Source organism: Procambarus clarkii, chromosome 12 (genome assembly GCF_040958095.1).
Source record: "Procambarus clarkii isolate CNS0578487 chromosome 12, FALCON_Pclarkii_2.0, whole genome shotgun sequence".
NCBI classification, from domain to species: domain Eukaryota; kingdom Metazoa; phylum Arthropoda; class Malacostraca; order Decapoda; family Cambaridae; genus Procambarus; species Procambarus clarkii.
Window position 1 is genome coordinate 41,630,726 of NC_091161.1, and position 24,000 is coordinate 41,654,725.

Genomic DNA, 24,000 nt, shown 5'->3' on the forward strand with positions numbered 1-24,000 from the left:
TAGGTTAGGTTAGATTAGGTAGCCGAAAAAGTTAGGTTAGGTAGTCGAAAAGCAATTAATTCATGAAAACTTGGCTTATTAGGCAAATTGGGCCTTGCATAGTAGGCTCAGAATTGAGTTCTGGCTACTAGGTACGACATATATATATATATATATATATATATATATATATATATATATATATATATATATATATATATATATATATATATATATATATATATATATATATATATATATATATATATATATATATATATATATATCCACTAGGTATCGACACCAACAAACAAGTATACACTAGGAAAATGAAAACAAAATTCTGAACGTTTTCGTGTTTCACATCATTGCCACATTATCAAGGAATACAGATAGAGGAGACAAGATTTAAGGATAGTATACCCCACTACATATGACCAAGTTCATAATTCAAATAATTGCTTAATGAAAGTGGCTTGAATTACTGGATGATTAACTGGGTATTCCCTCATTCATGGAATGTACCATACATACACTAATCATTTACATATTTTTTGACCTATCACAAATCTTACCAATTATAAAGCTATCTTATTTATATAGTTATGGACTTACACTAATATTATCTAATTCAATACTTTTTATAAATGAAGGTTTAATAAATTTTCTTACTGTAACTGATTTACATTCGATAATTTTGCATGAATTTGTCCGATCAATTGAATAATTGTAATCTCTTAATTGACAAAACAATGCACTGGACTCTTGACCTGTTCTTATACTATATTTGTGCTCAGTTATTCCTTGGTCAAGATGCTAACAAGCCTGAATGGCCCCCAGGACTATATGCAACTGAAAACTCACACCCCAGAAGTGACTCGAACCCATACTGCCAGGAGCAACGCAACTGGTATGTTGCGTTGTATGATTAAGGCATCCTGTACATACCAGTTGCGTTGCTTCTAGCAGTATGGGTTCCAGTCACTTCTGGGGTGTGAGTTTTCACTTGGTCAAGATGTTTACCGGCTAGGCCAACATAGAACTAATTGCAATCTTTACATAGAATTTTATACACACATCCATTCCAACTACCTGGGGAATTTTTAGTGAGAATGCATTTTATAGTAAGATTTTTAAATACTACAATGATATGAAATTATAATAGTAATATATGAATTTCATTAAAATTATCATGAAATGGTATAATTATTGTATTCCTAATATTGAAATCTTCTTTCTTTTTAAAACTAAAGAAAGTGTTATTAGCAATTAGGTGGCTCTATCAATGACTGAGGGTTGAAAATGAAACCTTGTATATATACATATATATATATATATATATATATATATATATATATATATATATATATATATATATATATATATATATATATATATGTATATATATATATATATATATATATATATATATATATATGTATATATATATATATATATATATATATATATATATATATATATATATATATATATATATATGTATATATATATATATATATATATATATATATATATATATATATATATATATATATATATATATATATATATATGTATATATATATATATATATATATATATATATATATATATATATATATATATATGTATATATATGCAAACAAGCCTGAATGGTCCCCAGGACTATATACAACTGAAAACTCACACCCCAGAAGTGACTCGAACCCATACTCCCACAACTGGTATGTACAGGGACGCCTTAATCCGCTTGACCATCACGACCGGACAATAAGGAAGTGATAGCCGAGGCTATTTGAACCACTTCCCCGCCGGCACTCGGATGGTAATCTTGGGCATAGCATTTTATCAAATCACCCCATTCTTTGGGGCACACGTGAGGAACACAAATGCAAACAAGCCTGAATGGTCCCCAGGACTATATACAACTGAAAACTCACACCCCAGAAGTGACTCGAACCCATACTCCCACAACTGGTATGTACAGGGACGCCTTAATCCGCTTGACCATCACGACCGGACAATAAGGAAGTGATAGCCGAGGCTATTTGAACCACTTCCCCGCCGGCACTCGGATGGGAATCTTGGGCATAGCATTTTATCAAATCACCCCATTCTTTGGGGCACACGTGAGGAACACAAATGCAAACAAGCCTGAATGGTCCCCAGGACTATATACAACTGAAAACTCACACCCCAGAAGTGACTCGAACCCATACTCCCACAACTGGTATGTACAGGGACGCCTTAATCCGCTTGACCATCACGACCGGACAATAAGGAAGTGATAGCCGAGGCTATTTGAACCACTTCCCCGCCGGCACTCGGATGGTAATCTTGGGCATAGCATTTTATCAAATCACCCCATTCTTTGGGGCACACGTGAGGAACACAAATGCAAACAAGCCTGAATGGTCCCCAGGACTATATACAACTGAAAACTACAGGGTGTGAGTTTTCAGTTGTATATAGTCCTGGGGACCATTCAGGCTTGTTTGCATTTGTGTTCCTCACGTGTGCCCCAAAGAATGGGTTGATAAAATGCTATGCCCAAGATTACCATCCGAGTGCCGGCGGGGAAGTGGTTCAAATAGCCTCGGCTATCACTTCCTTATTGTCCGGTCGTGATGGTCAAGCGGATTAAGGCGTCCCTGTACATACCAGTTGTGGGAGTATGGGTTCGAGTCACTTCTGGGGTGTGAGTTTTCAGATGTATATATATATATATATATATATATATATATATATATATATATATATATATATATATATATATATATATATATATATATATATATATATATATATATATATATATATATATATATATATATATATATATATATATATATATGTATATATATATATATATATATATATATATATATATATATATATATATATATATATATATATGACTGAAAACTCACACCCCAGAAGTGACTTGAACCCATACTCCCAGGAGCAACGCAACTGGTAACTACAGGACGCCTTAATCGGCTTGACCATCACGACCGGACTTTGTGTTCCTCACGTGTGCCCCAAAGAATGAGGTGATTTGATAAAATGCTATGCCCAAGATTACCATCCGAGTGCCGGCGGGGAAGTGGTTCAAATAGCTTCGGCTATCACTTCGTTATGTCTGGTCGTGATGGTCAAGCGGATTAAGGCGTCCTGTAGTTACCAGTTGCGTTGCTCCTGGGAGTATGGGTTCGAGTCACTTCTGGGGTGTGAGTTTTCAGTCGCATATAGTCCTGGGGACCTTTCAGGCTTGTTTGCATATATATATATATATATATATATATATATATATATATATATATATATATATATATATATATATATATATATATATATATATATATATATATATATATATATATATATATATATATATATATATATGTATGTATATTAATACATCTTCAGAAGGAGTGGTTTTCAGGTCGAGTACTGGACATAAATAGGCAGGAGAGAATGGTGGAGTGAGGTGAGGTACAATAAGTGGACGCAAATATGAGCCGCACAAAAACTGCAGAGGGCCTATTGGCCAATCTTATGCAGCTCCCACTCATAACCACACACAAGCCCACACATAGATAATCATAGCATAATATGGTAAATATTTACAATGAATTAGTGAGACAAATGTGTTCCAATGATCCTACTCAAATTGCTCTTTAATTGATCTATTAAAAATGGATCTAAGTTATATAAACGGCTGCTAATGTTCAAATTACTTTCTTTCGTGATCTTTATCAAAGCAGATTCAATTATGTTTCTGTTATAGGTGCTTTTACCATTCGTTATTGAAGAAGCCATCTCCCAACCTATTTGGTGAGCATCTTCTGACAAATGAACGAACAAAGCATTAGACAATTGGCCATGTCTTACAAAGTATTTATGTTGCGATATTCTACATTTCAAATCTTTAGATGTTTGCCCAACATAGAACTTATTACGGTCTATTATAAGGTATTTTATAAATGACACAATTATCACTACGAGGGCTGTTTCTAACTAATAGCTTACCAACAGTATTTTCATAGCTAAACATTACATGTATATCAAAAAGTTTCAAGGCCTTGACAATATTCTCAAACCCAGAGAAATATAGTAAACATAACAAATTCTTTGAGCGAATTTTTTCTCTGCATATATTATTATAATATGTACGACATGCTTTGCTATAGCAAACTTCCAAAAAATTGAGTGGGTAACAAAGCATGAGACCAATCGAATCAATATTCTTAAACTCTTCATCTAAGAGTTCTAAACTCACAACTCGAAGAGCTCTTAGATACATTGAAGAAAAAATTGATTTTTTTTTCACATTATATCTATGCCCTGAAAAATAATGAACATAAGATAAATTATTCGTTGGTTTTCTGTAGACACTAAACTTTAATGAAAAGTCTTCCCTATGAATACGTACATCTAGGAATGACAGACACTTATCAATTTCAGTCTCCATAGTAAATTTTATAGAGGTGACTTGGTCATTAAGTTTGGCTACAAATTCGTCTGTTTACATAAATACACAACTTATCAAGATTGACAATAATATCAGCAGAAAGAGGTAAAACATGATTCATTAGTTCACGAGCAAGATAATCAAGAATATTCTTGATTATCTTGCGCGTGAACTAATGAATCATGTTTTACCTCTTTCTGCTGATATTATTGTCAATCTTGTTAAGTTGTGCATTAAAGAATGTAAATTTACCTTTAATAATGAGTATTATTTACAGACTTTTGGAATGGCAATGGGGAATCCTTTATCGCCATTGCTTTCAAACTTGTACATGGAATTCTTCGAAAAGAAATTTGTTTCAAAAATTACCTCTGGAATCATTCCATGGTTTAGATATGTTGTTGATATTTTGTGTATTTGGCCTTCAGATGTAAACACAGACGAATTTGTAGCCAAACTTAATGATCAAGTCACCTCTATAAAATTTACTATGTTAGTTTAGTTCATTTATTATTCACCCCATACCCATCTTGTGGGCGGTAGTGGAAAGGGTTACAGAGGCACATAATGGGCTCAGGGACGGAACCCCACAATTCATTTAGCTAAGCAAGTTACAATCTTGATGAGCTAGTTACAAAATTCAATATAAGTCGTCACATCAACAATGGGTTCGAGATCGACCTCAAGTACAGGTTTTAAATTAAGCAACTGACATATGTGGAGAGCTAGTGTCACAATTTATATGTTTGTCCTGCACACCGCCCCCCATCCAGTGGGCAGCGGTGGATAGGTTACAATCATTTAGTTGCTACCTACACTTAGCAAACTGGGGATATTTGGCTAAAATTTCTGGTAGCAGATCATTTTGAATGAAAAATTTACACATCGCTGGAACATTGGTTATAGAATTGTCTCTAAATTCACCTATCTTTTCGCACTCCATCACATAGTGACAAAGGGTGTGCGAATAATTTTGTTGACACAGTTTACATTTGGTCAGGTCTACATCGGCAGATAATGAGAATTCCCAGAGATACTTGTAACCGAGTCTAAGCCGAGCAGTAGTAACATCTAGAAGTCTGCTGATTTTATTGGATGATCCATAGATGTGTGGCTCCTCTTGCATGATAGTATGATGATAGATGGAATTACTGGTGTCAATTTCCCTTTGCCTCAGATCTACAAGATCTTGTTGAAGTTCTCGGTGTACTACTGCTCTCAGATTGCTCATTGACAATCTAAGGTTACATTCGACGTCTCCTTTAAAGTTAGATTCTTTGGCTAACTTATCAGCTCTATCATGCATTCGGAGGCCAACATGAGTTGGAGACCACATGAAATGGACTCTGTTACCATTCTTAATAATTTTGTTGTATTTGTGTCTAGCTTCAGACACGAGCATGTTACAGTTATGTCTTAAAGAGTTGAGAGCATTTAAGGATGATAAGGAGTCACATACAATTAATTTATCAAGTTTGGAGACTTGTACACATTTCAGTGCAAGGAGCAACCGGACTCCTCGGTTTAGTCTTCGTGGTGTAGTGGTAAGACACTCGCCTGGCGTTCCGCGAGCGCTATGTCATGGGTTCGTATCCTGGCCGGGAAGGATTTACTGGGCGCAATTCCTTAACTGTAGCCTCTGTTTAACGCAACAGTAAAATGTGTACTTGGATGAAAAAACGATTCTTCGCGGCGGGGATCGTATTCCAGGGACCATAGGATTAAGGACTTGCTCGAAACGCTACGCGTACTAGTGGCTGTACAAGAACAACTCTTGTATATATCTCAAAAAAAAAAGTAGTTCGGTCTGAAGGGTAGAGGCCCAGTTGTTTATACGGACTCCTCACTCAAAGTACAAGCCATCGCCCATTGTCAGGACAACTGCACGTCCAGCTGCACCCGTGGTGCGGTGTAGGGAACCATCAGTGTATATTATTTGAGAGAGAGAATGCTCTGTGGACAGAGCATCAATATGGCTTAAGGCGTTGAGCTTTGCCTCAAGACGAAGTTTGGGCTGATCTCTAATTTGCTTCTTGGGTGGAAAGGGAGGGATTAAAACTGGAAAGCGTGTAACCTCCCACGGTGCAGGAAAGTGCCGTTGTTGTTTCTCTTGGTACAAATCATGAACCCCATACATTCTGAGTTGAGTTCCAGTTTTTGTTATCCATTTGGAACAATGCTGATCTTCAATATAGAAATTCTGGAGGGCTTCTGTGCAAGGATTAGGATGAGTTAGCTTAAGCATTCTTATACCAATTTGACAGTTAATTTCAGTAACACGATCACCAACGCTCGGAATATTAAGTTCCTTTCTCATATTAAGTATCTTTGTGGTACGAGGGCACCCAAGGATTATCCTCAAGGCTTCGTTCTGCAATTTTTCAAGCCCTCCAAGCTTTCTTTCGGGCATCAAAACAAGCAGAGGTGCAGCATAATCCACTAAAGATCTGATGTATGCAAGGTACATCATTTTGACAATTCTGACATTGGCACCATAGCTTGAGTGATAACCTGCAACAGCCTTGAGAGCTCGGAGCCTCTCTTTATACTGACGACAGAGTCTGAATACAACAGGACCATTCAGTGGCACCTCAAGGCCAAGGTATTTGAATCTGTTTACATAGTCAAGCTGGGAGCCATCAGACAGTTGCATCTTGCGAACAGCTCCTTCCTGCCTGGGTGGGCGCCGATTTAGTATCTATGTTATGATTTAATTATCTCTGCTGAGATAATTAAACCTAGGTCCTGACATGAGTTTAATACAGAGTTAAGAGTGTTCTGCGTGTTAGCATACCCAGTGGTGTGTATCATTATATCATCAGCATAGCTAATGATGTGGACGTTGGGTTTGCTCGGTATAGAGTTTAACAGCGTGTTTATTAAGATATTAAATAAGGTAGGACTGAGGACACCTCCCTGCGGGGTACCTAGTTCAAGGTCTCTTGTTACACTCCTATGCCCCTGGAAAAATACAGATGACTTCCTGTTGGATAAGTAACCCCTGATCCAAGAAAGAAGCCGACCACCAATATTCATTCTTGCATGCACCCAAGGATTATCAAGATATCATGTCTGTTTGCAATATCAAAGGCAGACTTAAGATCTAGGAAGGTGGTATATGACTTTTCAGTGTGCAGGGTAAGAAAGGTGGTGATGCAATGATGTACACACCTTCCATGCATGAAGCCATATATCTGGGGGGATAGCATGGTTCTTATTCAATGGAGGAGACGGTTTAGGATTATTCTCTCGAATGTTTTGCAAATGCAGCTAGTAAGGGAAATTGGGCGGAAAGCATTCTCTTGATTTGGCTTGGGAATTGGAATGATTATACTGTTGGTCCAAGAGATAGGAAGTTCCCCAGTAACATAGCTCATATTATGCAGCTCAAGCAGGGTATTCCCTGGTACTAAAGGGAGCAGACGCAATATGTCATAAGTGATACCATCTTCACCGGGGGATGTGGCTTTACCTTTGTTTAGGGTCGCGAGTAATTCAAACTCAGTAAATGGCACGTTGCATTCATCTTCCTTGTGGAGCATGAAGTCAATGAGCCTCTCTCGATCTCCGTAACCAGCATTTAATCTGAACTGTATGTCTGGGGGAAGATTATTGAAGCTAGAGGTGGTTGCCCAAGCATCGACTAACTCGTTTGCTCTGTGTAGAGGGTGAGGGTGTGCTACTTGGCCGATCTTATCGCCTTTAATTCTTTTAATATCCTTCCATGTCTGCATGAGGGTGGTGCTATGGAGACTGAAATTGATAAATGTCTGTCATTCCTAGATGTACTTATTCACAGGGAAGACTTTTCATTAAAGTTTAGTGTATATAGAAAACCTATGAATAATTTATCTTATGTTCATTATTTTTCAGGGCATAGATACAATGTGAAAAAATCATTTTTTTCTTCAATGTATCTAAGTGCTCTTCGAGTTGTGAGTCCAGAATTCTTAGATGAAGAGTTTAAGAATATTGATTCGATTGGTCTCATGCTTTGTTACCCACTGATTTTTTTGGAAGTTTGCTATAGCAAAGCATGTCGTACATATTATAATAATATATGCAGAGAAAAAATTGGCCCGAAGAATGTGTTATGTTTACATTATTTCTCTGGGTTTGAGAATATTGTCAAGACCTTGAAACTTTTTGATATACATGTATTGTTTAGCTATGAAAATACTGTTGGTAAGCTATTAGTTAGAAACAGCCCTCGTAGTGATAATTGTGTCATTTATAAAATATCTTATAATAGACCGTAATAAGTTCTATGTTGGGCAAACATCTAAAGATTTGAAATGTAGAGTTTCGCAACAAAAATACACTGTACGACATGGCCAATTATGTAATGCTTTGTTCGTTCATTTGTCAGAAGATGCTCACCAAATTGGTTGGGAGATGGCTTCTTCAATAACGAATGGTAAAAGCACCTATAACAGAAACATAATTGAATCTGCTTTGATACAGATCACAAAAGAAAGTAATTTGAACATTAGCAGCCGTTTATATAACTTAGATCCATTTTTAAAAGATCAATTAAAGGGCAATTTGAGTAGGATCATTGGAACACATTTGTCTCACTAATTCATTGTAAATATTTACTATATTATGCTATGATTATCTATGTGTGGGCCTGTGTGGTTATGTATGGGAGCTGCATCAGATTGGCCAATAGGCCCTCTGCAGTTTTTGTGCGGCTCATATTTGTGTCCACTTATTGTACCTCACCTCACTTCACCATTCTCTCCTGCCTATTTATGTCCAGTACTCGACCTGTAAAACCACTCCTTATGAAGATGTATAAATATACGAAAGTACTTAAGGAAATTCCTGTTTCAATTTTCCTCCGTGGTCTGACACTGTCACTTTTTAATCACGTGTTTATTTTTCGGGATTTACACACACACACACACACACACACACACACACACACACACACACACACACACACACACACACACACACACACACACCAGTATATATATATATATATACATATATATATATATATATATATATATATATATATATATATATATATATATATATATATATATATATATATACACATATATATAAATACATATATATATATATATATATATATATATATATATATATATATATATATATATATATATATATATATATATATATATATATATATGTATATATATATATATATATATATATATATACATATATGTATGTCGAACCTAGTAGCCAGGCCTACTATGCAAGGCCCGATTTGCCTAATAAGCCAAGTTTTCCTAAATTAATATATTTTCTCTATTTTTTTTCTTATGAAATGATAAAGCTACCCATTTCATGATGTAAGAGGTCAATTTTTTTATTGGAGTTAAAATTGACGTAGATATATGGCCGAACCTAACCAACCCTGCCTAACCTAACCTAACCTATCTCTATAGGTTAGGTTAGGTTAAGTAGCCGAAAACGTTAGGTTAGGTTAGGTTAGGTAGGTCAGGTAGTCGAAAAAACATTATTTCAAGAAAACTTGGCTTATTAGGCAAATTGGGCCTTGCATAGTAGGCTGAGAAGTGCGTTCTGGCTATTAGGTACGACATGTATATATATATATATATATATATATATATATATATATATATATATATATATATATATATATATATATATATATATATATATATGTATATATATATATATATATATATATATATATATATATATATATATATATATATATATATATATATATATGTATATATATGTATATATATATATATATATATATATATGTATATATATATATATATATATATATATATATATATATATATATATATATATATATATATATATATATATATATGTATATATATGTATATATATATATATGTATATAAATATATATATATATATATGTATATATATATATATATATATATATATATATATATATGTATATATATGTATATATATATATATATATGTATATATATATATATGTATATATATATATATATGTATATATATATATTTATATATATATATATATATATATATATATATATATATATATATGTATATATATGCAAACAAGCCTGAATGGTCCCCAGGACTATATACAACTGAAAACTCACACCCCAGAAGTGACTCGAACCCATACTCCCACAACTGGTATGTACAGGGACGCCTTAATCCGCTTGACCATCACGACCGGACAAAGAATGAGGTGATTTGATAAAATGCTATGCCCAAGATTACCATCCGAGTGCCGGCGGGGAAGTGGTTCATATAGCCTCGGCTATCACTTCCTTATGTCCGGTCGTGATGGTCAAGCGGATTAAGGCGTCCCTGTACATACCAGTTGTGGGAGTATGGGTTCGAGTCACTTCTGGGGTGTGAGTTTTCAGTTATATGTATATATATGTATATATATATATATATATATATATATATATATATATATATATATATGTATATATATATATGCATACATATATATATATATATGTATATATATATATATGTATGTCGTACCTAGTAGCCAGAACGCACTTCTCAGCCAACTATGCAAGGCCCGTTTTGCCTAATAAACAAAGTTTTCATGAATTAATATATTTTCTCTAATTTTTTTCTTATGAAATGATAAAGCTACCCCTTTCATTATGTACGAGGTCAATTTTTTTTTATTGGAGCTAAAATTGCCGTAGATATATGACCGAACCTAACCAACCCTACCTAACCTAACCTAACCTATCTTAATAGGTTAGGTTAGGTTAGGTGGCAGAAAAAGTTAGGTTAGGTTAGGTTAGGTAGGTTAGGTAGTCGAAAAACAATTAATTCATGAAAACTTGGCTTATTAGGCAAATCGGGCCTTGCATAGTAGGCTGAGAAGTGCGTTCTGGCTACTAGGTACGACATGTATACATACATATATGTATATATATATATATGTATATATATGTATATATATATATATGTCGTACCTAGTTGCCAGAACGCAATTCTCAGCCTACTATGCAAGGCCCGATTTGCCTAATAAGTCAAGTTTTACTGAATTAATATATTTTCTCTTATTTTTTCCTGATGAAATGATAAAGCTACCCATTTCATTATGTATGAAGTCAATAATTTTTTATTGGAGTTAAAATTAACGTAGATATATGACCGAACCTAACCAAACCTACCTAACCTAACCTAACCTATCTTTATAGGTTAGGTTAGGTAAGGTCGCCGAAAAAGTTAGGTAAGGTTAGGTTAGGTAGTCGAAAAACAATTAATTCATAAAAACTTGGCTTATTAGGCAAATCGGTTCTTGCATAGTAGGCTGAGAAGTGCGTTCTGGCTACTAGGTACGATATATATATATATATATATATATATATATATATATATATATATATATATATATGTCGTACCTAATAGCCAGAACGCACTTTTCAGCCTACTATTCAAGGCCCGATTTGCCTAATAAGCCAAGTTTTCATGAATTAATGTTTTTTCGTCTACCTAACCTATCTAACCTAACCTAACCTAGGTTTTTTTGGCTACCTAACCTAACCTTACCCATAAATATAGGTTAGGTTAGGTTAGGTAGGCATGGTTTGGTTCGGTCATATATCTACGTTAATTTTAACTCCAATAAAAAAAAATTGACCTCATACATAGAGAATAGGGTTGCTTTATCATTTCATAAGAAAAAAATTATAGTAAATATATTAATTCAGGAAAACTTGGCTTATTAGGCAAATCGGGCCTTGAATAGTAGGCTGAGAAGTGAGTTCTGGCTACTAGGTACGACATATATATATATATATATATATATATATATATATATATATATATATATATATATATATATATATATATGCATCCAAATGTAAAATAATCTCCCGCAACCCAGACATCACTGGGCAAATACAAAATGCTCTTCCAGACATTCTCGTTGTCGAGCCACCGGACTGCACTCTCCTGGGTGCCCCCATTGGGGGCACCCAGGAGAGAAATAGGAGAGGGCACCGTAACATACCCCTCCCCTTAAAATAAGAGTCATATCGGTTAGTAAATCCGGGAGAGGGCATCTGCCACCACATTCTCCCTTCCTTTAATGTGCCTGATTTCTAGCCAGTACTCTTGGAACAGTAGGGCCCATCTTGTCAGCCTTTGGTTCGTGTTCTTCATCCTATGCACGAACGTCAAGGGGTTATGATCGGTGAACACTTGCACCGGTCTAGTACCTCCACCCACATAGATGTCAAAATGTTTCAGTGCCAGGATAAGGGCCAAGGCTTCCTTTTTCACTGTACTATAAGCCCTCTGGTACTTTTCGAATTTCTTCGAGTAGAATGCCACTGGACGGTGGACTCCGTCCTTCTCTTGAGCTAACATGGCTCCAATTCCCACGTCGCTAGCGTCGACGTATAAGATAAAGTCTGACTCAAAGTCAGGCGAAATCAGCACTGGCGCTTCAGTCAACAACTTCTTAGTCTTCTCGAAGGACTCCTGGCATGCTTCCCCCCACTTCCATCTAACGTTCTTAGATAGCAATTCAGTCAGAGGGTGTGCCACTGTCGAGAAGTTATTGCAAAATCCTCTATAGTATCCAACCATCCCTAAATATCGTAACAATTCCTTTCTCGTTCTGGGATTCGGATATTCTTTGATTGCCATCACTTTCTGGTCTACTGGAGTCACTTCCCCTTGACCCACGACGAAACCTAAGTATTCTAATCGGGCCTTTCCGAATTCGCTTTTGGCCAGATTAACGGTCAGGTTCGCTTCTTCCAACCGTTGGAATAACTCCGTCAGTCGATTCATGTGTTGTTTCCAGCTATCGGCGTACACCACTATATCATCTATATACACGGCGCAGCCTTCCATCCCTCTTAGCACTTCGTTCATCATCCTCTGAAAACAACTTCCGCTGTTCTTCATACCAAAGGGAAGCACTTTGTACTGGTACAATCCGTCTGGAGTAGCAAACGCTGAGATCTTTCTCGCACTCGGAGACAAAGGGATTTGATAATACCCTTTCAGCAGGTCGACCTTGGTGACGAACCTTGCATTTCCTACTTGGCTTGGTCGACGCAATCACTTATTCGGGGCATCGGGTGAGAATCTGACACGGTTATGGCATTCACTTTACGATAGTCAGTGCAAAAACGATATGATCCGTCACTCTTCTTGACCAGCACACAGGGCGAGCTCCACTCACCGTTGCTGGGCTCAGCGAGATCATTCGCTAGCAGATATTCCACCTCCTGTCGCATGATCTTCCTCTTCTCGGGACTCACCCGATAAGCACTCTGCTTGATTGGCTTTCCTCCGCACACGTCCACCTCGTGCACCACACTCTTGTGCCGTCGGGGCACATCCGTGAAAAGCGACTTGTTCCTTCTTATCAGGGTCACTAGTTCTCTCCTTTTCTCTTTATCCAGATGACGCAGCCTGTCTTCTAGGTGTGTCAAACTCTCTGTATTCGACAGGCGCGTACCATCGGCACGGGCCCACTTTCCTCCGCTGGCAACACCTGGTCCATCTCCATACACAGAACCAATTTCCCTTCTCGCGACTGTGTTGCTCCCTTCACTCCTGCACTCTCTTGTTCCTCTGGGAAGTATGGCTTTAAACGATTGATATGACACACCTGTGTCTTGTTAGGGCGATTCGGCTTGCTGATCTCATAACTTACAGGACCCACACGCCGAACAACCGAGTATGGACCACCAAAGCGTGATTCCGTCACTCTACCCCTCCCAGGTAGCAACATCATCACTCTGGCTCCTGCCTCGAACTCCCTTGGGACAGCCTTCTTGTCGTACCAGATCGACATCTTCTCTTGCGCTGTCTTCAAGTGATCAGCAGCCAGCTCCTTCGCCGTTTTCAATCGTTCATGGAATCTTCGCACATACTCTTCCACTGTCACTAATGTCTTCTCCGCCGTCATCCGCTCCTTCAGCATCAACAACGGGCTCCTTACTTCGTGCCCAAACACTAGCTGGAATGGAGAGAATCCCAGAGACTCAACTATAGCATCTCGGATCGCGAACAGGGCTGGACCGACAGCCTCATCCCATTCCGCTCCCTGTTCAGCACAATACACTCTTAAGATGGTCTTCAGAGTTGAATGGAACCTCTCAATCGCTCCCTGCGATTGAGGTCTATAAGGAGACGATCGTAGTTGGGCTATTCCCCAGCTCGCAATAGCCTGCCTAAACCACCTCGACTGGAAAACACTTCCACAGTCGGACTGGATCTCCTTGGGCACACCTACCCAAGCAAAGAACCGCTGAAGGTGTCCCATGACGCATTTCGATGTCACCTTCCGCACTGGGATCGCCTCTGGAAATCTCGTCGAAGCACACATGATAGTCAATAAGTAATTGTTCCCTTTTCTTGTCTTAGGTAGTGGTCCCACGACGTCGATTATTAGGCGCTCAAACGCCTGGCCAAATGCTGGAACTGGAACTAAAGGTGCTTTCGGAATGGCAGGGACGTTCTTCCCCGCTCTCTGGCACGGGAAACACGTCTTGCAAATTCTTCTTACATCCGCGTCCATGCCCGGCCAATAAAAATGTTCCCGAAGCCTGCCTAAGGTCTTGGTTACTCCCAAGTGACCCGCGGGATCCACTGTGTGTGCAAGCTTTAGCACCGCGCATCTGTACTGAGCTGGCACCACCACCTGATGCCTCACTCTCAGCATATCATCGCCCGCTTTGGCCCTAACCGGCCTCCACTGCCTCATTAGCACTCCCTTCTCCACGAAGAAATGAGTCGGTGACTTGGGTCCAGCGAGACCTCCTTCCGCATCCCGTACCAACTCAGGAAACTCTTCCTTTTGCAGCTCACCTAGACGGGTGCGGTCAATTCCTAGAGGACTGGTGAGAGTAACTTGGACACTCGTATCCGGCGCTTCCTCACCTGTCGCTTGTCCTCTGGCCTCCTCTCGGAACAAATGATCGAGCCCCAGGTACCCCGGCATGTTCTCTTCGGCGTGACTGGATCCGCTCACATCACCTTCATTGACGTCTCGTCCTGACGTCACTGCGCATACCGGAAATGCCACTCTCGCAATTTCCATTTCGCCACTACTGGCGCCCGTCTTGCTGCTCTGTCGATAGGACTCTACACACTCCTCACCCTTAATCAAATTCGGGAGAACACATCCCCCACAGGAATCATTTCCTAGGATCACCTGAGCGTCCATCCTCGGCAGCAAAGCACAGACCCCTGCCAAGAGAGTCTGACAACCATAGTCTAAATTAAGAGTCACCCTATGGAGGGGCATCCGCACTTGTCCCCCCAACGTCCTTATCAGGGCCTCCCCTGTACTAGAACTTCTATAGTCCTCGGGGAAGAGGGATTCACTAACAAGGGTGAAGTCGGACCCAGTGTCCCTCAGCATCCTCGCTGGCACAGGATCAGCTCCCCTTATCTTCACCGTCCCCTCACACACAAAGGGGTGGATCCTCTTCTCCCTCATCACCGGCATATCACCTGAATAATCGTTGGCTTCTCCGCTTTCCATCCTAGCGAAAGCCACGTTTCCACCGTGCCTGGGGCGACCGCACTCCCTTGCAAGGTGTCCTCGTCCCCCACAGTTGTAACACCGACCGCCTCTCCTAGGCGATCCTCTACCAGTCCTCCTGGTAGCACCAATGGTAGAGGTTCCCTGAGTCCACCTAGGACTCTCTGTCGTCGGTTCCCGGGCAGCAGCACTCGCTCCCGAGCTACGTCCACTGCTCACAGGTTGGGGCTTCCTCCCCGCGTCCCTTGAGCTCTTGAACTGGGTTACCTCATTGGGTAAACTACTTTTGGTAGAGTCCCCATCCATCCTCGCTCCTCCTGAACTCCTAAGGTTCCCTCCCGACCTGGGGTAAGGCGAGTGTCTGGGCGGCCCCTCCCTCCTGATATGTAGTGCCTCCTCCAGCATGTCGGCTCGATCCGCTGCAGCCTTCAGGTCCTTAATACCTGCTTCTCTCAATCTTACTCGCAACTCAGGATGGAGCACTGACATAAACTTCTCCACCACGTTCAACGCGACGCAATTCGACTTCTTTCTTTGCCCTTATCTCCTCCAGTCGCAGTTGTCTCTCTCCTTCTTCCCGCTGCAGCCGAGCTTCTCGCTCCTCTCGCTGCAGCTCAGCCGCACGTTCCTCTCGCTGCAGCTCAGCCGCACGTTCCTCTCGCTGCAGCTCAGCCGCACGTTCCTCTCGCTGCAGCTCAGCCGCACGTTCCTCTCGCTGCATTTGCGCTTCTCTCTCCTCTCGTCGCAGCTGGGCTTCCAGTTGCATCTTCATTATTTCCAGTTGCAGGCTCCTCTTACTACAGCTGGACCTTCCACTGCTCCCATGTTCACTGTGAATTCTCTCCACACTGGTAGGCACTTGGGGAGGCCCTAGTCGGGACGGTTCACCTTGCGACGGCTCTCCTCGGGACGGCTCCTCTTGAGATGGCTCCTCTCCCGTCGCTTCCTCTCGAGCTGTGAGCTGTGCCATGATCTCTATCCTTCGCTCCGCTACCTTAGTCGTCCTCAACCTGATCCCAAAGTGGTTTGCCACTTGTTGGAGCTGGGCCTTGGTACACTCCTCCAAAATTCTCTCGTCCCTTGTGTCAATAAATTTCTTTACTTTGTCCTCCTCCATCTCTATATCATTGAGCATACACGACAGCACAGACAAGTTAGTAGGCACTAATTTCACCGTTTCAGTCCCTTAGCCGGTTGAGTAACAGTACTACTGAATTCACTGGCCACACTGTATTAGTACCCTGGCAACACTTGTCTTGAAATTTGGGCCACACTGTAGCTTGACCCGCGCTTCCTGGCGAAGTTCCCAGTTCTTGGCTACCGGGGTTCGAATCCTGGCGAGGTCGCCAGTTCTCTGTCACGTGGGGGTGGGCGGTCCGGGGCTCTGCTAACACTCGGCTGCTAGGGGCTCAAAGGCCCAAATACTCAGCCCCTCCGACTCCCTGGATTCACCGGAGTCTCCTTGGTCACACAAGAGAGGACCAACAATGCCCACCTCCGCAGGTCTTTGCTTCCACCACAAAGGGGTGCCACTGATTCACCCTGGAAGCCCTTCAGTCAAACACGGGGAAACTGCTGTTAACAGTTCCGGCCTAGACCCGTGGGGGAGTGAAGGAAGACTCAGGCTTACCTATAACCATAACCTCCCTGAGTCTTGCCTGCCAGACAAAAAAGGTTGCAGGAACTCCTTTCCCGCCTGTCTTCTCTATCTTCCTCTTAGCAAGGTCGCCAGCTGGGTTATTATATCTGCACCCCAGCAATGCAGTTCAGTGGGTGTATTATATATTGTTTGTAGCCAGAAATGTATGCTCATAGAGAAATATCATAAATGGAGGCACACTCAAACACAGTAATAAAATGTGTGGATTTACTGATGCAAATTACATGAACACACACACATAATCACAAGTAATACATGAATATGGAATATGGATAATGAGTCTGGAGATCGTCAGCCTCTTCTTCCACGACCTCCAACACTCCTTCAACTGGGCAGGAAGACAGGAGTCTCACACTCTCACAGGAGGGCCTCTTCACCACGTCGGCACCTCTTCTTCACTGTCCTACCATCCATACACACTGTCCTCTCTGACAGTCCTGGACACAAGCTGCTTTGCAGCCTATTCTACTATTAAAGTAATAAAGTCTTGCTGCCACATACACAAGTAAATATTGTGGCCTAACTAGCCTACTCATACAAGGGGTAATGGGAGGGAAAATGATCTACCTTACATTCCTGGCTCACGACGCCTGTCCCTCGATGGTGTGAGGTTCCCACGCTTCCTTGGGTCGATCCTTGACGATCCAGGACGTTCCACAGGTCCTCAGGTGTCGTGAAGCCTTCGCGTCGTCGCCGTTCCAATCCCTGAGATTCAGCTGCCCCAATCCTGGTTCATCGATGGGCGCTGAGCTAATCACTATTTTTCCCCACACTCGCCTCTCCCACAGGGCGTTGCTCCGTGTCCTAGGCACGGTGTCGTCCTTCCAAGATTCTCAGTGGATGTGACCCCAGTCACAGCTAGGCCTGCCCGCCCACCTTCCAGACCTCAACGTCTAACCAGCGGAGCCGCCTAGCGTCGTCGCCGACTATTTTCCAAGTTTGGCACTTCTCTGCTCACTGAACTTGGTTCCTCTTTTGCTTCCCAGAAGCGCAGGGTCTCCAATAACTATGATGGGCTGCGATGGCCAGCTCAATCCACTGAACAAGGCTTGCAGAGCCTCCAATCCTTGAGAGCAGACCGAGGCGCGTCCTGTCGCTTCCAAGGTCAGAACCACTCTGACGTTGGCGCCGCCCGGGGCACTCGGTGACGTCATGGCGGGCCCTGATTGGTCGCCCGCGACCTACGTCGGCCAATCCGCGATCGGCAATGTCCCTTCCAAAAGGTCATATCTGCCGTAGGGGATACTGTTTCATTTTATAACAGGGCGCCAATTTTCCTTTATTTACAACTTATAATATAACTTCCTTCCCTTAACTGGCAGCCGGTCTGGTCGCCACATATATCATTAGACTCCCTGAACCTCAGAGAATCAGTAGGGAGAGCTGATATGACTCTTTAAGCCGGCAAACGAAAGAAATAGGAGAGGGCACCGTAACACCCACGAGCAATCGAGGAGGTCCTGGCTGCAAAAATCACTGACCTAAAGAGAATGCAGGACAGGATTGACAAGATTGATGCCCATGATGCTCTCTTTCTCCTTACAAGATGCCTGTCTCTCCCTAAGTTGACCTACTTTCTGAGATGTTCTCCATCCTACAGCAGCCCTAAGTTAAATGTGTATGACACCCTTCTGAGGTCCATGCTGGTGAAAGTCCTGAACCTGCCATTGGACGACTCTCAGTGGGAGCAAGCAACCCTTCCTGTAAGACTCGGCGGCCTTGGTGTCCGCACAGCTCCCAAATTGCTCTACCAGCCTTCCTTTCCTCCTCTCATGCATCGCACGACCTCGTCAGAGATATTTTACCTGCAACCCTGAGAGATTCAGCAGGAATACACGATCCTGCTTTCACTGAATGTTCAAATCAGTGGAATGTTCTTGCAGCCCCAGCAACCATTATAGAGCCAACAAAACAACACAAACAGTCCGGCTGGGACCACCCTCTAGTGGAAAAAGTAGCTGATGCCATGCTAAGCGTCGCAACATCAGACAAGGAGAAAGCCCGCCTCAGAGCAGTGCGTGCCCCCCATGCAGGAGACTTCCTCCTGGCAGTACCCATGTCTGCAATGGGCACGCGCCTAGATCCAGAATCCCTTCGTGTAGCAGTGGCCCTCCGCCTTGGTGCCCCAATTCACACTGAATACAAGTGTATTTGCAACAGGGTGGAAGCAGACCAATACGGACTGCATGGGTTGCATTGCGGAAGCACAAAGGGCTGGCATGCAAGACACAACGAGGTCAATGACATCATCAAGAGAAGCCTCGTCTCAGCTGGGTGCCCAGCGGAGAGAGAACCTCGCATCCTAGGGGTCCAAAACCCGGATTTCCCAGCACTTCGCCCTGATGGCATCACCATATACTCATGGAAGGAGGGTAGACAGTTGGTGTGGGACTACACATGTGTATCCACCCTGCCTGACACCTATGTACACTTGGGAGCTGATCAAGCAGGTGGGGCGGCCAACCACAGGGAAACAGCAAAATCACTCAAGTACAGGCGACTGGAAGGTCAATACCTCTTTGTTCCCATAGCGTCTGAGACGCATGGCCCCTGGGGCAAGAGTGCCTTGGGATTTCTCAAGGAATTGGGGTCCAAGCTCATTGACGTCACCAGAGACCCAAGGGCTTCCAGTTTTTTATTTCAGCGTCTCAGTGTGGCGATCCAGAGGGGAAATGCTTGCTGCGTCCTCGGTTCCTGTCCAGAAGCGGAGGAGCTTCAAGAGATCCATAACCTTTAGGCATTTGTCTTGTATGTTTTGTAACCTTTAAATACACAATAAAGGAAAAAAAAAATGGAAGGGGGTGGTAGGAGAAAAGCACACAGAAACTGTATTGGAGGGGACCCACATTCCCTCCAATGCGTTATGTGTGGTTTCCTCCGAGGCTATGGGTCCCCCTTCTTCCAGCCAGAGGTGGTACTCCCTTCCCTATTATAAAAAATATATATATATATATATATATATATATATATATATATATATATATATATATATATATATATATTTGTGTGTTCAAGAGCAAATATCTTTAGCTTTCGAAGATAATGCAGTTTGAAGAAGTTTTTCGGTATCTTCAAATCTTCCCTCCGCTGCTAAGTGCCGGGCCCGACTAAGAAGACTGTAGGTGTAATTGGCAACACGATGGTCGAGCAGTGGCACCAGTATTTCTAAGTGGCCATTCATGGCAGCTAGGAGCAGAGAATTATTATAAGCCTCGATGCTAATGGTGTCGTAGAAAGAGTAGAGGACGTTGGCCACCTCGTCACTGGTCCCTCCCGCTGCCACTACCAGTCGAGTCCCGTCCAGGGTCTCTTTGTCATATGACAAAGAGGTGCGGATGATATTGTCAACCTCTTTAACTTCTTTGGCAAGGGCAGCCTAAGCCAAAGCCTCATTGAACTTCATATTCACTAGAGTGAGTAACTCGGTTATCCTCTTCCAGTGCCGTCTTGTCACCATCTTTGACAGCACTTCACAAAGACATTCATCCTTATACTTAAAACTCTGCTGGAGGACTGTGAACACACTTTCCCACAGTCCCTGGTCGTCAGCTCTCTGGATCAAGCTCTTGAACGTTTCAGTTGGCAACGGAAAGTTTCGTCTAAGGACCTGATGTACAATATCCCACTGATTATTATCAGCGGCTTTGATGATGACGAAGTCTGCTTCTTCATTTGTCATCTTGACGTGGATCTCAAGGATTATCCGGACGACCTTCCAGTGTCGTTGAGCGGCAGCAGCCATGATAGCAGTCATGTTTACTTTGCCTACTATTCTTGCAGGAACTGACAGATCAATGTGGCACTGAAAATCAATGTGGTCATGGATTTTATTGTAATTTTAAAAATAAAGTATGATTCAATATTACAATAGTCAGGGGAAATAAATGGTAGTTGTCAGCTATAACTGCCGATTATTATACTATGAGAATGTTTTATTGGATTCAACAAGACAATCTTCATCCCTCAAACTCTTCTAAAACAAAGTCAAAGGCTAACAACAACAGGAGATGATATCAAGAAATTTACAGGGCATCGAACTGGTAGCCATAGGTCATTGACCGGAGATTGCCTAAGCTTACAAATGATTGTTGATGATTATATTGGCAGCTTTTATCAATGTTGACTAAGGATTATATATGTCCTGTGTAAATATATCTCACGTTAGCTGAGGATAGAAACTTGATCTTCTGGGAAGGAGACAAGTACAAACTATGAATGATCACTGATGCTTGTAAATATGGGAGTGAATTTCTGTATTCTCTTTTCTGTTTTCGGGTTTCAGACAACCTTCAGCCCCCTCTGTTTAAATCCCTAAACATGCTGACTTCTTGATGAGTCAACACCAGCAATCAACAGCCAATTATTGCACAACTATATTCTACCCACCTCAAGACTCTGCTCCAATATAGAAGCATCAAGAAATATGGACCAATAGGCTTTCTACAAACACTTCTATTCAATATCCATTGTTTCGTGTTCTGTCTTGTGTTGATGAAATTAATACCCTATTAATACTCTTGTTCTGTCTTGTGTTGATGAAATTAATACCCTATTAATACCACATGTTGTTCTGTCTTGTGTTAATGCCACATCACCCCTTCCACCTCACTCAAATGTAGATATAAAATCGGAGATGCGTAAGTTCTATTCAGTTGTGTATTTGTGAACTAAAGTCTTTGAAAATGTAATAAGTTTTACGAAACGCGCTAGTGTCGCGTCAGACTAGAAATAAAAATTAATTTTGGAGAATTGATTTTTGATTTACCTCCAACAGTGAAAAGAAATGTACGAAAGATTGAGAAAATTCGTGTTAGAATTATTAATCTTACTTTTTCGGTCATATTTAATAATATATGTCTACAGGAAAGACTGCTACCAAAATATATATTAATATATATATATATATATATATATATATATATATATATATATATATATATATATATATATATATATATATATATATATATATATATATATATATATGTATGTATATATATATATATATATATATATATATATATATATATATATATATATATATATATATATATATATATATATATATATATATATATGTATATATATATATATGTATATATAAATAGGATGGGAGTACCACCTCTAGCTGGAAGAAGGGGGACCCATAGCCTCGGAGGAAACCACGCATAACGCATTAGAGGGAATGTTTAGATCCCCTCCAATACAGTTTCTGTGTGCTTTTCTCCTACCACCCCCTTCCTTTTTTATTTTTTGTGCTTTATTATGCATATGATGGTTACAAGATATACATGGGTTGATACAAAAATAATAATGCAAAAAGGTGCTTAAAGGTTATGGATCTCTTGAAAAACACAACAATGAGAAACATTGATGAATGTCACAGACGGGTTCGATCATTGTTGCAAGTTAAACACTTCTTCGAATTCCTCTGAAGTTGGACTAGTGCCCAAGACGCAACAGGCATTTCCCCTCTGAATCGCAACACTGAGGCGCTGGAACAAGAAACTTTTTGCTCTCTGGTCTTTTGTAGCGCTGATCAATTTGTCCCCCAATTCCTTCAGGAACTTCAATGCACATTTTCCCCACTAACCGAGGGTCTCCGAGCCGATCGGAACAAAGCTGTAGCAGTGTGCTAGACCTCTGTATTTAATAATTTTCTGCGATTCCCTGAAAGAAGCAGCACCACCGCTTTCACGTGTGCTGTAGTGGAGGTAGGTACTGGCCAGTGTGGCAGCGCACGTGTAGTCCCATACCACTTGCTTACCATCCTTCCAAGGTAGCAAGGTGACCCCATCAGGGCGCTTCTGAGGGTCGTTAGGCCTGGATAAGTGTGGTTCTCTTTGTGCCGGGCAGCGGGCTGTGGCGAGGCTCCTCTTGATGATGTCGTTGACTTCTTCATGTCTTGCAATTTTACCCTGTGATTTATTGGAGTTAAAATTAACGTAGATATATGACCGAACCTAACCAACCCTACCTAACCTAACCTAACCTATCTATATAGGTTAGGTTAGGTTAGGTAACCGAAAAAGTTAGGTTAGGTTAGGTTAGGTAGATTAGGTAGTCGAAAAATAATTAATTCATGAAAACTTGGCTTATTAGGCAAATCGGGCCTTGCATTGTAGGCAGAGAAGTGCGTTCTGGCTACTAGGTACGACATATATATATATATATATATATATATATATATATATATATATATATATATATATATGTCGTACCTAATAGCCAGAACGCACTTCTCAGCCTACTATTCAAGGCCCGATTTGCCTAATAAGCCAAGTTTTCATGAATTAATGTTTTTTCGTCTACCTAACCTACCTAACCTAACCTAACCTAGCTTTTTTTGGCTACCTAACCTAACCTTACCGATAAATA

The 24,000-nt window shown here is 40.8% G+C and overlaps 1 protein-coding gene across 4 annotated transcripts in view; it reads right to left on the minus strand.

The window, feature by feature from the left end:
* Positions 1–24,000, minus strand: part of LOC138363910 (ankyrin repeat and KH domain-containing protein 1-like) — a 177,212-nt gene that overhangs the window by 18,091 nt on the left and 135,121 nt on the right. For 2 of the 4 annotated variants that reach the window (XM_069323369.1, XM_069323368.1), the window contains one exon: positions 20,640–21,424. The exons of 1 other annotated variant lie outside the window; for it this stretch is intronic. In XM_069323369.1, coding sequence (XP_069179470.1) covers positions 20,999–21,424 — 426 coding nt within the window. In that variant the 3' untranslated portion in view covers positions 20,640–20,998. Of the gene's footprint in view, positions 1–20,639; positions 21,425–22,738; positions 23,541–24,000 lie in introns of those variants that run through there. One more of the 4 variants, XM_069323370.1, reaches the window with a different exon arrangement.